Source organism: Hyperoodon ampullatus, assembly GCF_949752795.1.
Source record: "Hyperoodon ampullatus genome assembly, chromosome: 3".
NCBI classification, from domain to species: Eukaryota; Metazoa; Chordata; class Mammalia; order Artiodactyla; family Ziphiidae; genus Hyperoodon; species Hyperoodon ampullatus.
Genome location: NC_136916.1, coordinates 139,965,406 through 139,977,479, shown reverse-complemented (window position 1 = coordinate 139,977,479; position 12,074 = coordinate 139,965,406). Strand labels below are relative to the sequence as shown.

General features: G+C 44.3%; 1 protein-coding gene across 1 annotated transcript in view; it reads right to left on the bottom strand.

Moving 5' to 3' along the window:
- Window positions 1-8,375, bottom strand: part of PRKCH (protein kinase C eta) — a gene marked incomplete at both ends in the record, with an annotated part of 225,295 nt that extends 216,920 nt beyond the window's left edge. The window contains one exon of the mRNA XM_079701199.1: window positions 8,013-8,375. Within this exon, the coding sequence (XP_079557325.1) occupies window positions 8,013-8,375 (363 nt within the window). The remainder of the gene's footprint in view (window positions 1-8,012) is intronic.
- Window positions 8,376-12,074: the final 3,699 nt, after the last annotated feature.

Below are 12,074 nucleotides of genomic sequence, written 5' to 3'. Positions count from 1 at the left end.
GAAAATCCAAGACACTTCTCTGATTCTACATACATGCTACCCATCTCATTAAAAAGTACTGCACTTTTACTATCACAACTAGTCATCATTCTAAACATTTGCTAGATACCAAAACTGTACTAAGAGTTATGTAAGATAAAATGATTCCCTCTGCCCACCAACCTCATTAGCTCTCCAGGGTTGAAGCACAACCGAATTTAACATGTCGGGCTCACAAACTACCAGTGAACAAAGTTACACCATATTAACAGGTTTAGAAATCATAGTCTTTTAAAATAAGCAAAAGCAAAGAATTCTCCAAACAGTTTTCCATCCATTATCATATTCAAAGGACACAAGAATCTGGTCCAGTCTTTCAAGTGCAAGTTGGTATGTAATTAATTGATTTTTTACAAGGAACACTGTGATCATTCTAATAACTGGTCACTCCCGAATTACTTTCATTTTGTTTTTAGAAAGATGAATAGGGACTTCCCTGGTGGAGCAGTGGTTAAGAATCCGCCTGCCAGTGCAGGGAACATGGGTTCGAGCCCTGGTCCGGGAAGATCCCACATGCCACGGAGCAACTAAGCCCATGCGCCACAACTACTGAGCCTGTGCTCTAGAACCCACGAGCCACAACTACTGAGCCCACTTGCCACAACTACTGAAGCCCACACACCTAGAGCCTGTGCTCCACAACAAGAGAAGCCACGGCAATGAGAAGCCTGCGCACAAGGAGTAGCCCCCGCTCGCCACAAGTAGAGAAAGCCCATAGGTAGCAACGAAGACCCAGTGCAGCCAAAAATAAATAAATTAAATTAATTTTTTAAAAAAGATGAATAAAATGTTTAAGTCAAGATCCTTCCAAAGTGCTTATACTTTACTTGCTCCAAAATCACATTTCAACAGAGATTTAGTGCCTACTATATACCAGACACTGCTCAAGATGCTGGACTTAGAACAGTAAATAAGAGAGGTGGGGTCCCTGCTCTCAAGGTGTTTATACCCTAAAGGAGGAAGGTAAAATAAGAAAATAAATTAACAAAATGATCTCAGAGAGGGATGAGTGCAATGAAGGGTGACAGATAATAATGTGGTCTGGAAGGTGTTCTCTGAGGGGGGAACATCTGAGTCACAACTTAACCATGATGAGAAACAGCCAGCCCCACTGCAGCAGAATTCTTACCACGAAACTGAAGATGCAATATACCCAACACAATTCACATACACTGGGATAAACCTCCCTAGAGATGCTAAAATATGTTTCTTCCCTAAACGCTCCTCACCAAATTGGCTCCGAAAAAAATGATTGTGAGAACGAATAACTGTACCACAAAGTACAAAAGAGAATGAGCCGCTGGATAATGAATCTAGAAGATTCAATCTGATGCTATAAATTCATGTACCTGGATCCAGGAATCAAGGGCAAAGATAATCAACGATTGCCAAGTGGTAACCTGGCTGCTTCCCTTGACAAGACTACTAAACAGGTAACCAAGACTACTAAATAGGTAACCTCACTGAGTTGGAGAGAAAGCAGCCCTCCAGTGTTGCAGGGAACAGAATGTCTTCAGGAGGGTTGAACCAGGAAAACAGCCTGGGATACTGCCAAGCAGGTCCTTCCTTCCTGAGGGGATGCCAAGGCCTTTCCATGACGCAGCCTCCAGCCCCTCCTGCCTCCTGCCATGTCCCTATGCTCTGCACTAAGTATGAAGTGCTGGTCCCCATTTGGAAAGTCAGCCAATACAGAGCAAATCTGTGAAAGGAGAAGATAAGGTTTTAACTTAGACAAACTTTCGGGTTTTAGAAGTTCAAGAAATTATGCAAAATAAACCGGTTCTAGAAGAAACAGAAAAAAAGCTGACAGTGATCATTTAGAAAATGAGACTGTGTCCAAAAGTCAGAAACTGTATTTAATGAGTTTGGTGTTTTTTAATGCTCCTACTCTGATAATATTTTTTGCACTAAAGAGGCAACGTAGTTTTCAAGAGTCAGCCTTGGCTCAAATCTAATTCAGGCACTTATTTACCTAACATCTTCTTTGGTAAAATAAGGATAATAAATCCTCAACGATTTTTCTCTACAGCTTTATTGAGTATAACTGTCACGCAACAACGTGCACACACTTAACAGTGAACTATCTGATGTGCTTAGACGTAAGTAGATAACTGTGAAACCATCAGCACAATCAAAATAATGAATATATTCATCTCGCTCAGAAGTTTCCTTGTGCCTCCTTTGTAATCCATCCCTCCATCACCTTCATTCTCCCATTCCCAGGCAACCACTGATCTGCTTCCTGTCACTACAGACTAGTTTACATTTTCCATAATTTTGCGTAAATGAAATCATATAGTATGTACTCTTTTGTGTCTGGCTTCTTTCAGTATGTAAATTACATATTTTAAGATTCATCCATACTGTTACGTGTATCAATAGCTCATCACTTTTTATTACTGGGTAGTATTCCATTGTATAGATACAATTTGTTTAAATATTCACCTGTTGGGGCCTTCCCTGGTGGTGCAGTGGTTAAGAATCCACCTGCCAATGCAGGAAACATGGGTTAGACCCCTGGTCCGGGAAGATCCCACATGCCGCGGAGCAACAAAGCCCGTGTGCCACAACTACTGAGCCTGCGCTCTAGAGCCCCTGAGCCACAACTACTGAAGCCTGCGTGCCTAGAGCCTATGCCCCACAACAAGAGAAGCTACCTCAATGAGAAGCAAGTGCACCTCAACGAAGAGTAGCCCCTGCTCGCCGCAACCAGAGAAAGCCCGCACATACCAACGAAGACCCAACGCAGGCAAAAATAAATAAATTAACTAAATAAATTTAAGTATTCACCTGTTGACTGACATTTTCCAGTTTGGGGGCTATTACAAATAAAGCAGCTGTGAATATTCACATACAAGTCTCCATATAAATGGTTTCATTTCTCTTGGTAAGTACTTAAGAGTAGCTAGGTCCCATGGTAAGTATATGTCTAACACTTTAAGAAACTGTTAAAGTGTTTTCTAATGTGACTATTGTTTTATATCCTGCACAGTAGTATATGAGAGTTCCAGTTGCTCCACTTCCTCACCAACTCTTGGTATGATCAGTCTCTTTAATTTTAGCCTTTCCCATGGGTTTTGGTTTTAATTTACTTTCCCTTGACTACTCTTTTAATGTGCTATTTTCCATGAAGGGTGCCTATTCAAATCTTTGTCCCATTTTTAAATTGAATATTTTTCTCATTGCATTTTAAGAGTTTTTATATATTCCCGTTAAAAGTCCCTTGTCTGATTTTCATGCTGCAAATAATTTCTCCCAGTCAGTGGCTTGTGTTTTCTTTTTCTTAAGTGTCTTCTGAAAAGCAATAGTTAATTTTAATAGTCTGATTTGATTTTTTTTATAGTACTTGCTTTTTTGTGTCCTGTCTAAAAAATGTTTGCTGAACCCAAGGGCACTAAGATCTTTCTTCTATGTTTTCTTATAAAAATTTTACAGCTAAAATCCTTTTTTTAGGTCCATGATCCATTTTGAGTTAATTTTTGTGTGTGATATGAGGTAAAGGTCAATGCTCAAGTTTCTGCACATAGCTATTCAATTGTTCACGCACTCTTGTTGAAAAAAATTATCATTTCCCCATTGAATTGCCTTGACATCTTTGTCAAAAAAGAAAGTCAATTGATCATATATGTGTGAATCTATTTCTAGACTCTCTTCTACTCTGCTACTTCTACTCTATATGACTCTCTTTACTCCGATACCACATTATCTTAATTATGGTAATGTTATAGTTATCTTGAAATCAGATAGTTTAAGTCCTCCAACTCATCCTTTTTCAAAATTATTCTTAGATGAGTCTGGGTCCTTCACATGTTCATACAAACTTTAGAATCAGTCTGTTAATTTCTACAACAAAGCTTGATGGTATTTTAACTAGGATTGCATTAAATCTATTGAACAAGTTGGGAAGAATTGTTAAGAATTGAGGTCTTAACAATATTGAATCTTCCCATTTATGAACATAGTATCTCTTTCCATTTATTTAAATCTTTAACTTATTTCAGTGATGGTTTGTCATTTTCAGTGAACAAGCCTTGCATGTTTTATCAGATTTATCCAATTTCATATTTTGATGCTCTTTTAAATGGTACTTTTCTATTTCAGTTTTCAATTGTCCACTGATAATATATAGAAACAACTGATTTTTGTAGATTGGTTTGGATGCTGCAACCTAGCTAAACCTAGCTTGTTGGTTCTAGAAGCCCTTTTGTAGGTGTCTTAGAATTTTCTACAGACAGTTTTACTTCTTCCTTTGCCTGTACTTTATTTTTTTAATTGCCTATTGCACTGACTGGGACCTCCAATACACTGTTGAACAGAAGTGGTAAGAGTAGCTATCCTTGTCACTCCTGGTCTTAGGGGAATATCATTATGTTTTTCACCATTAACATGTTACCTGTAGGTTTTTCACAGTTGTCCTTCATCATGTTGAAAAAGTTCTCTTCTATTACTAATTTGTTGAGAGTTTTTATCATGAATGGGTACTGAATTTTGTCAAACACTCTTTATCTATTGAGATGATCATATGAATCTCCTTTTTTATTCTGTTAATATGAAGAGTTGCACTGATTGATTATAAAGGTTTAATCAACCTTGTAGTCCTGGTTATAACACCACTTGATCATTTGCTATATTGCTGGGTTTGATTTGCTAAAATTTAAGATTTTTTATATCTGTATTCACGAGGGGCACTGGTCTGTAGTTTTATTTATTTGTAATGTTTTCATCAAGTTTTGGTATAAAGGTAATGCTGGCCTCGTGAAATGAGCCGGGATGTGTTTCCTTCTCTTCTGTTTCCTGAAATAGTTTGTGTAGGTGGCAATATTTCTTCCTTAAATGTATGATAGAACTCACCAGTAAAGCCTTCTGGGACTTTGAATTTGCATTGTGGAAGGTTTTTAACTACAAACTCAATTGCCTTAATAGACATAATGCTATTCAAGTTATTTGAATGAGTTTGGGTCATATGTATCTTTCAAAGAATTTGTTCATTTCAGCTAATTGTGGAATTTCCTGGTATAAAGTTATTCATAATATTTTTTTAAATGTCCATAGGATCTATAGTGATGTTCTCTCATTCCTAACATTGGTAATTTGTGTCTTTTTTATTCTTGATCATTTGAGGTTTATCAATTTTATTATGTTTTTTTTCCCCAAAGAGCAAGCTTTTTGTTTCATTGATTTTTCTCTGTTTCTATTTTCTGTTTCAACTAACCTCTGCTATCTTTACATTTCCTTCTTTTTGCTTACTTAGGATTCAATTTGCTCTTCTTTTCTAGTTTCAGGTGGAAACTCAGGTCTTTGAGATCTTTTCTAATTTAAGTGTTTACTGCTGTGAATTTCCATTTAAGAATTTCTTTAGTTGTTACATTATATCCCACTACCTCCTTGGATATAATGTAAATTAAATGAAATAGTATAGTTAGGAAAGAAATAGTTGATTGCCTACTCCATGGCAGGCACTGTGCTTGATACTAGGAATATACTGCACGGAAGAGATCTAACCCTTTCTCTCTCTCATCAAGCTTAGAAGGTAATACAGACGAAATTGGTACAAAATCAATGCCAATGATTATCTTCTTAATACTCAGAAAGCATGTTAAGCAAAAAAAGCATAACAACTTTGTTTTAGTCTAATAATAAAGGTGTCTTCTATTTTTTTCTCTTCTCATGATCTAGCAAAAACTAAGCTGCTAGATTTTTTTAGAGTTCAGCAATTTGTAATTTCAATTGCAACAAATAAATTTATTGTGGAGTAAATTACTCCATTTGTAACTTTCTGAATAAACTACACATTTCAATTTAATATGCTAAAGATAAATAAGTACTTCTGTAATTCTAAATTTCAAAACCACATTTAGACCTATAAAGGATCATTTAGAAAACAAGCATTCCATATATTTCCAAATATTTTCTTAAAATTATTTTCTTAACAAAAAATTTTAAAAGAAAGGAAACACACTACCCATTCTACCCTATCATCACAGTTTCAAAATACCCAGAACTTTAAAAAACTGCCTCCTAATTGAATATGAGTGTGACAAATCACCAGTTTCAAGGTCATTTAAAGGCTGACCTATCCAACCAAATACTCATATTTTCTGGAACACCACATTAAACATCTAAATATAATTAATTCAGACAATTATAGATATAGAAATTTAATTTACATTTAAATCTATTCAGCCAGTGGGACAATAGGCAGCTCTAAATACCCCCACCTTGTCAGGTAACCTGAATCTTCCTACACTTAAGCTTCTTCCAGTCCTTATCTTGTGGTCTTCATTTAGGCTACAGGTTCTCAAACTTCACTGCACATTGGAATCACGTGGAGAGCTGAAAAGTACTGATGCTGGGGTCCACAGCCATAGATTCCTGTCTAGAGTCTTTAAAAGTGGGGATTTTGAAAAGCTCCCCAGGTGATTCAAATGTGCAGACTAGGGGTAAAATGAATCAGCCTAGGATCTCTTTGGGAAAACAGGCTTCTAATGGCCATTGGTCAGTCTGCACCACCACATTTCAGAACCTAGTTCTTTTAGAGCTTTGCCCAACCTAACTCCTAATCAGACACTAATTTAATAATTCCATTCAGATTCCTAGACTCACCTCTATTTCCTGTCCAGAAAGTCACAGGATAAAAAGTCTATCTCTATTTTGGCCATTCCTCTCCAGTCCACTTCTAAATTCCACAAAGTAAATTCAGCTGAAGGGAAAGTAACTCAATATAATTTGATGATATGGTTAAACAATCAGTATGGGTTTTTCTCCTATTTAAGAGACTACTCCACAAGCTAGCTGTAAGCTTACAAAGTATATGATAAAATAATCAATTCCTCAAAGTGTAAAGTAAATACCTAAATGAGTCTTCCTTATTATCCATCTGATTCCCCCACTTGTTAATTTCAAACAGGTTTTCAATACTGAGTCACCATTCTGGGCTCAAAACTGACATTCTCCAGAATTTAAATCATTAAACTCTCGAGACTCTTCCATTTTGCCAGGCCAGACCACTTCATTAAAATTATCATTTCATCACATAAGAGTGGGAAGGATAACACCTGCATCACAAAAACAGTATGAAGATTAAGAAGCAAAAGCATTTTAGCACTGTGTAGAATGCTCTAGACATTTTAATTTATTTGCAGCAGAAATTTCGCCTCATGGGAACTATGTGAAAAGCACAGTCAAGTAGGAAGTTGCGGGTTAACTACTTGTCAATATGCAGAAGCACCAGCAGGTGAGGCGAGGGGAGGGGAGCGGTTCACAAACTGCCGCAGAGCCCTCTCAACTCTCAGTACCAATAACAACAGAAACACATACTGCAGGACTCACACCTCTCAGGCTGAAACTGAACTGAAGTTACAAACACACGTTAACCTCATCTCCTTGGAAAACTGCTAAACAAAACTTGGCCAACTGAAGACCCAGGCACTCCAATCCCTGCCAATGTAGGCTATGTACCTCTGGGATGTAATGGATGTGCATGCTGAAACACGTGTGCACATCTGAGCTGCTGAACCAACACGTATCCATAAACATTATGAATAATACCTGCGAGAATGTATCGCTTTCTCCTAAAAAGCGCTTAAAGAACTTGACCCAAATCAAGTCACTTTCCTATCTATCACACCTTCTTTGCCTGTCCTGCGTATTACCCTCAAGCTGAGAGTTGGGGCGCCTTACCCAAAGTGTGGGCGGAGGGGGGTGACCGCCCCTACCCCGACTTCCCGTTAGCCCAAGCTGCCATCCCGAAAGGGGACCGTGTCCAGGATGGCTTCCTAGAGACAAACCTGTGCCCTCGCGCGCCACCAGCCACCAGTGCCGTGGCCACCTGGGCGAGAACCAAAGCGAGGACCGCAGTGGAGGGAATTGCCTGCGCTTGGGAAGATGGGAAAGCGGGCCCCGGGCAAGTTTTGTAAAATGAAGGGGGGAGAAGGTGCGGAGTGGACACAAAGGGGAGGGTTCAAGGTACTCACCCAGCCCTCGAAGGTGTCCGAGGCGCCGGCTGTGCGCAGCAGCTCCTGGAACTGCAGGGTGCAGTTGGCCACAAAGTGGTCGTAGCCCAGGGGCGTCTCGTGGAAGACAGCCAGCTCGAGGTGGCCACCGTCGGTGACGTTGGCGCAGAATTCCTCGTTGTACGTGGGTTTGTTGGTCTTCTGCTTGGTGCTCGTCTGGCCCACGCGTACCTGGTCCACGCTCACCGTCAGGTAGGGGTCCAGCAGCTGATAGCCCTTCTTGAAGAGCGAGTGGCGCAGGGACCAGCGGGTGGGCTGCAGCCCCACGGCCTCGCCAATGCGGACCCTCAAGTAGCCATTGAACTTCATGGTGCCGGACGACATGCCGGGGCCGCTGTCCCAGCTCAGGGACCGCGCGGTCTCGCAGCGGGAGAGCGGGGAGCCCTCGTTCAGGCCAGCCCTCGCGGCGGCCGCAGGAGTGGAAGCAGCTCCCGGGAAAAGCAGAGCGCAAGCCCCCCTCGACCAGCCATTCTGCGTCCCCCGCCGGACCTTCCCTCCCCTCCTTCCCTCCCTCTCTCCCTCCCTCGCGAGGTGGAAAGGAGGGGAGCCGGGCGCCAAGCCCTCAGAGGGCCGGGGTCGCCCGACCGTCCCTCTCGAGCCCGCGGCGCCTCCCGGGGGCTCGCGCGGGACTCGCCCCTTCTCCAGGGCCGGGAAGCACCTCTCCCCGGAGAGCCGGAGCGACCCGTCCGGTTAGCTCGAGCCTCAAGCGTCTCCTGCCCCCGCCTCCTCCCGCTTCTGCTCCTGCCCCCGCCTCCGCGGGCTCACGCTCTCCCCCACTCGGTGAGCTTCAAACCAGGAAGCAGCTGCCGCCCCATCCCGAGCAGGAGCCTCGCGCCGCCGGGCTCCAAGTTCACGGCAACCCTGCGCGGGGCTGGCGCGCCCTGCGAAGCCCAGGGGCGCGGCGCGCGGCCGGCGCCCGACCCTGCATTCGGTCAGTAGCGGGGCGCAAGCGGCCTGGGGAGCGCGGCGCAGGCCGGTTCGCACCGCTCTGCTCGCACTCCCTGCAGCGGGGTCTGGCGGGGAGCTCTGGGCTGGAAGCTACCCCAGGTGCAGGCCAAAAAGGGAAGGGCTTGCGGCCCAGCCTGAGCGAACACCTGAGGCGTGGGAGACAGACCCGGGGAGCGCCGGAAGGCGGGAAGGAGGAGGAGCAGGGAACCCACGCGGCCGGGAGTCGCCCGCGTCCCCTAGCCCCCCTAGGAGGTGGGCTGGCGACCCAACGTGGCCATCTGGGAGAGGCCCTGGCCGGAGGCGGGTGCGTGACGGGAGGTTCCTTTACCTAATCTTTACAGGGATGGCTCATCCCGAGTTCAGCTTGGGCCCATCCTGTTTGTGTACCTTTCCTGCGGAGAGTAATTACAAGGTTGTTGTGTGTGTGCGTGTGTGTGTGTGTTTTTAATAGAGCAGTAGTGATGATGGAAATCCTGTCCGCCTCCGTCCTCGGAGAGGTGTGTCTTGTTGCACAAAGAGCAGGAAACTTCAGTTCTGAAGACAGACATGGCCGGGACGTAATAAATCTCTTCCTCTGCGGGGTGATTCCCGGTCCACCCGGCCCTGCATGACAAGAGCAGTAGATGTTCACACACACAGTCCCTGGCACATGTGCTCGATTGCCTCTTCTAGGAACACTCGGGGCTGTTGCTCTATGAGTCAGAGGGGGCAGCCTTCAGTTTTTTCTCCACTCAGGGCTCCTGCAGTTTTTGTCCACTGGGAGCTCCTTACTCCCTGAGGGCCAGGTCCACCAATTTGTCTCCCATAAAGCCTAGGCCATTCTTAAGATACTTAATTACATTCTCTCTGGCGACTCAGTCTTCTGCTAGCAGGTCAGTCTTTCTAGCCCCCCTACCCACAGTGCCCTATTTGGGGGCTCTCTAACCTAGGTTCTCAACAGTTCACTGAGGCACGCTATGGAATGAAAACAAGTAAGAACAAAGGGTCGGTGGGGGAGGGCCTGTCTTAAAAAAAAAGCAAAATATCCTTAGAAGAACAGGGCAAGGATGCAGCACATCACCCTAAGGACACCTTAGCTTTAGATGGGGCTTGTAAAGCAAGCTCTCAAACACCCAAGGAGTTCCTGCCTGGCCCTGGCGCTCCAGGAGAAAAGGTCGAGAGGACCATTTGGGTCAACTTTGTCATCCTCTCCTCCAAAGAGTGGGACTCTAGCTTTAAGAACCACTAAAGGATTTGCTGCTGTTGGGCTATAATACTAAAAGAAGACTGTCCCAAATCGTGGCCAGCTATACAGCTGCCCTAGGGTTGTGTGATGAGAGACACAAGATACTCCATTTTTGCCCTATCAGTCAGTGCCAGGCCTAGGTGAGCAGTGGTGACAGAGCAGTGAGCAGGATAGCCATGGTGCCTGCTCTCCTGGGGCTTACAGTCCCACAAGGGAGGAAAAACAATGAAGGGAGGGTGCAGTGGAGGAACAGGCCAAGGTGCCATGAGATAATGTAACCTGGGGGTCAGGGGTAGTCAGAGAAGGGTCACCTAAAAAAACTGACAGCAGAAGCATCTGTTTATTCAGGGTTCCTGAGAAAAGGGACAGTTTGACCTGTTTGGGGAACAGGGAGGATTCCATGTGGCTAGAGGGGCAAGTGACTGAAATGAGCCTGAAAAGGTGGGTCAGGGTCCGAGACTGACCAGAAGTGGTAGGTTTTTGGACATTAGCTATGAACAGCTGGAAACCTCTGGAAGGCTGTTCAGCAGGGCCAGGACAGGATGAGATTGGGGTTTGAAAATCCTCCCTGGGGCTGTGTGAAGCATGGACTGGAAGGGGCAAGCACAGGTGTGGGGAGACCAGAGAGGAGGCTGCTGCTGAACTCCAGACGGGAGAAGATGGTGACCGGGACTCAGGTGGTGTGACAGCAATGAGGATAAGGAGGTGGGATTGACAGGTCTCGGGGATGGATGGAAGGGAGGGAATGAGGAAGAGGAAAGTATCAAGGGGGAGCTTGCAGGAAATCAGCCTGAGCAACTGCATGGATTACAGAGCCATTAGTGATTAGGAAACACTAGGAGAGGAGCCGCAGATTTGTGGGAGGTTTGGGAGGGGGTGGAGTTCAATTCGAAACATGTCAGGTTTGATACACCTTGGATACATTTAAGTGTAAAACCAAAGTGGGCAATCGGGGCTATGTGGTTGTGAAGGTCAGAGGTGGAGTCTGAAGTAAAGGCATAAATGTAGGCGCCATTAGTATAGAGATCGCAATCAAAGCTGGAATAGTGGATGAGATCTCTGTTCCAGGAAATATAGGAAGAGAACGTAGCTTGAGAAAAGAAGGGGCTTATGATGCGGACTTCCAGAAACCCCAACATCTATAGGTGGAGGGCAGGCAAGGGAGTTGAGAAGTGGCAGGCGGGAGTGAGAGAAAACGCGGGAGGATGTGGTGTTAAGTTATTGTGGAAACTAACCCGAAAGTTCTCCAGCAGGAAGGAAAGGTCAGCTAGGTCAGAGGATGCTAAGGGATTAAATAAACAAGACTGAAGAAGCCCTGTGGAGTTGGCAATGGACAGGTCCTGAGTAATCTTTGAGCCGATTCAGTAGAAGGGTAGACATGAAAGCCTATTTGGAGTAGGTTGAGGTGAAAAATAAGAAGTGGAGAGAGTGAGTTTAGACACTCTTTCAAGACGTTTGGCTGGAGTGAGGAGGAGAGTGAGAGCTGAGGATCAGGACGCAATCACCAGACGGAGGGCTTTTTAATAATGGGAACAATGCAGGAAAGGAGAGAGTTCGCACCGTTCTGAGACTGCAGGAGGGAATGCCATCTAAGGCACATGTGAAAAAATGGGCCTTAGTTTAAGAAACATCTATGCTTGTGGCTCTTAGCCTGCTGTCTAAAATTGTCTGCCTATAGTCAGGGTAGATGGTCTACAGCAGCCCCAGCTTCCTGGATTTCTAGTTTAACAGCCCCAGCAGAACGAGGATTTCCTCTACTAGTATCCTTAAATCAATCTTGAGGAAGACTCTGTCTCCGGCCTATGTCATGCATCATTAGGTGGCTCCTGGGGTACACTAGACAGGTAGAA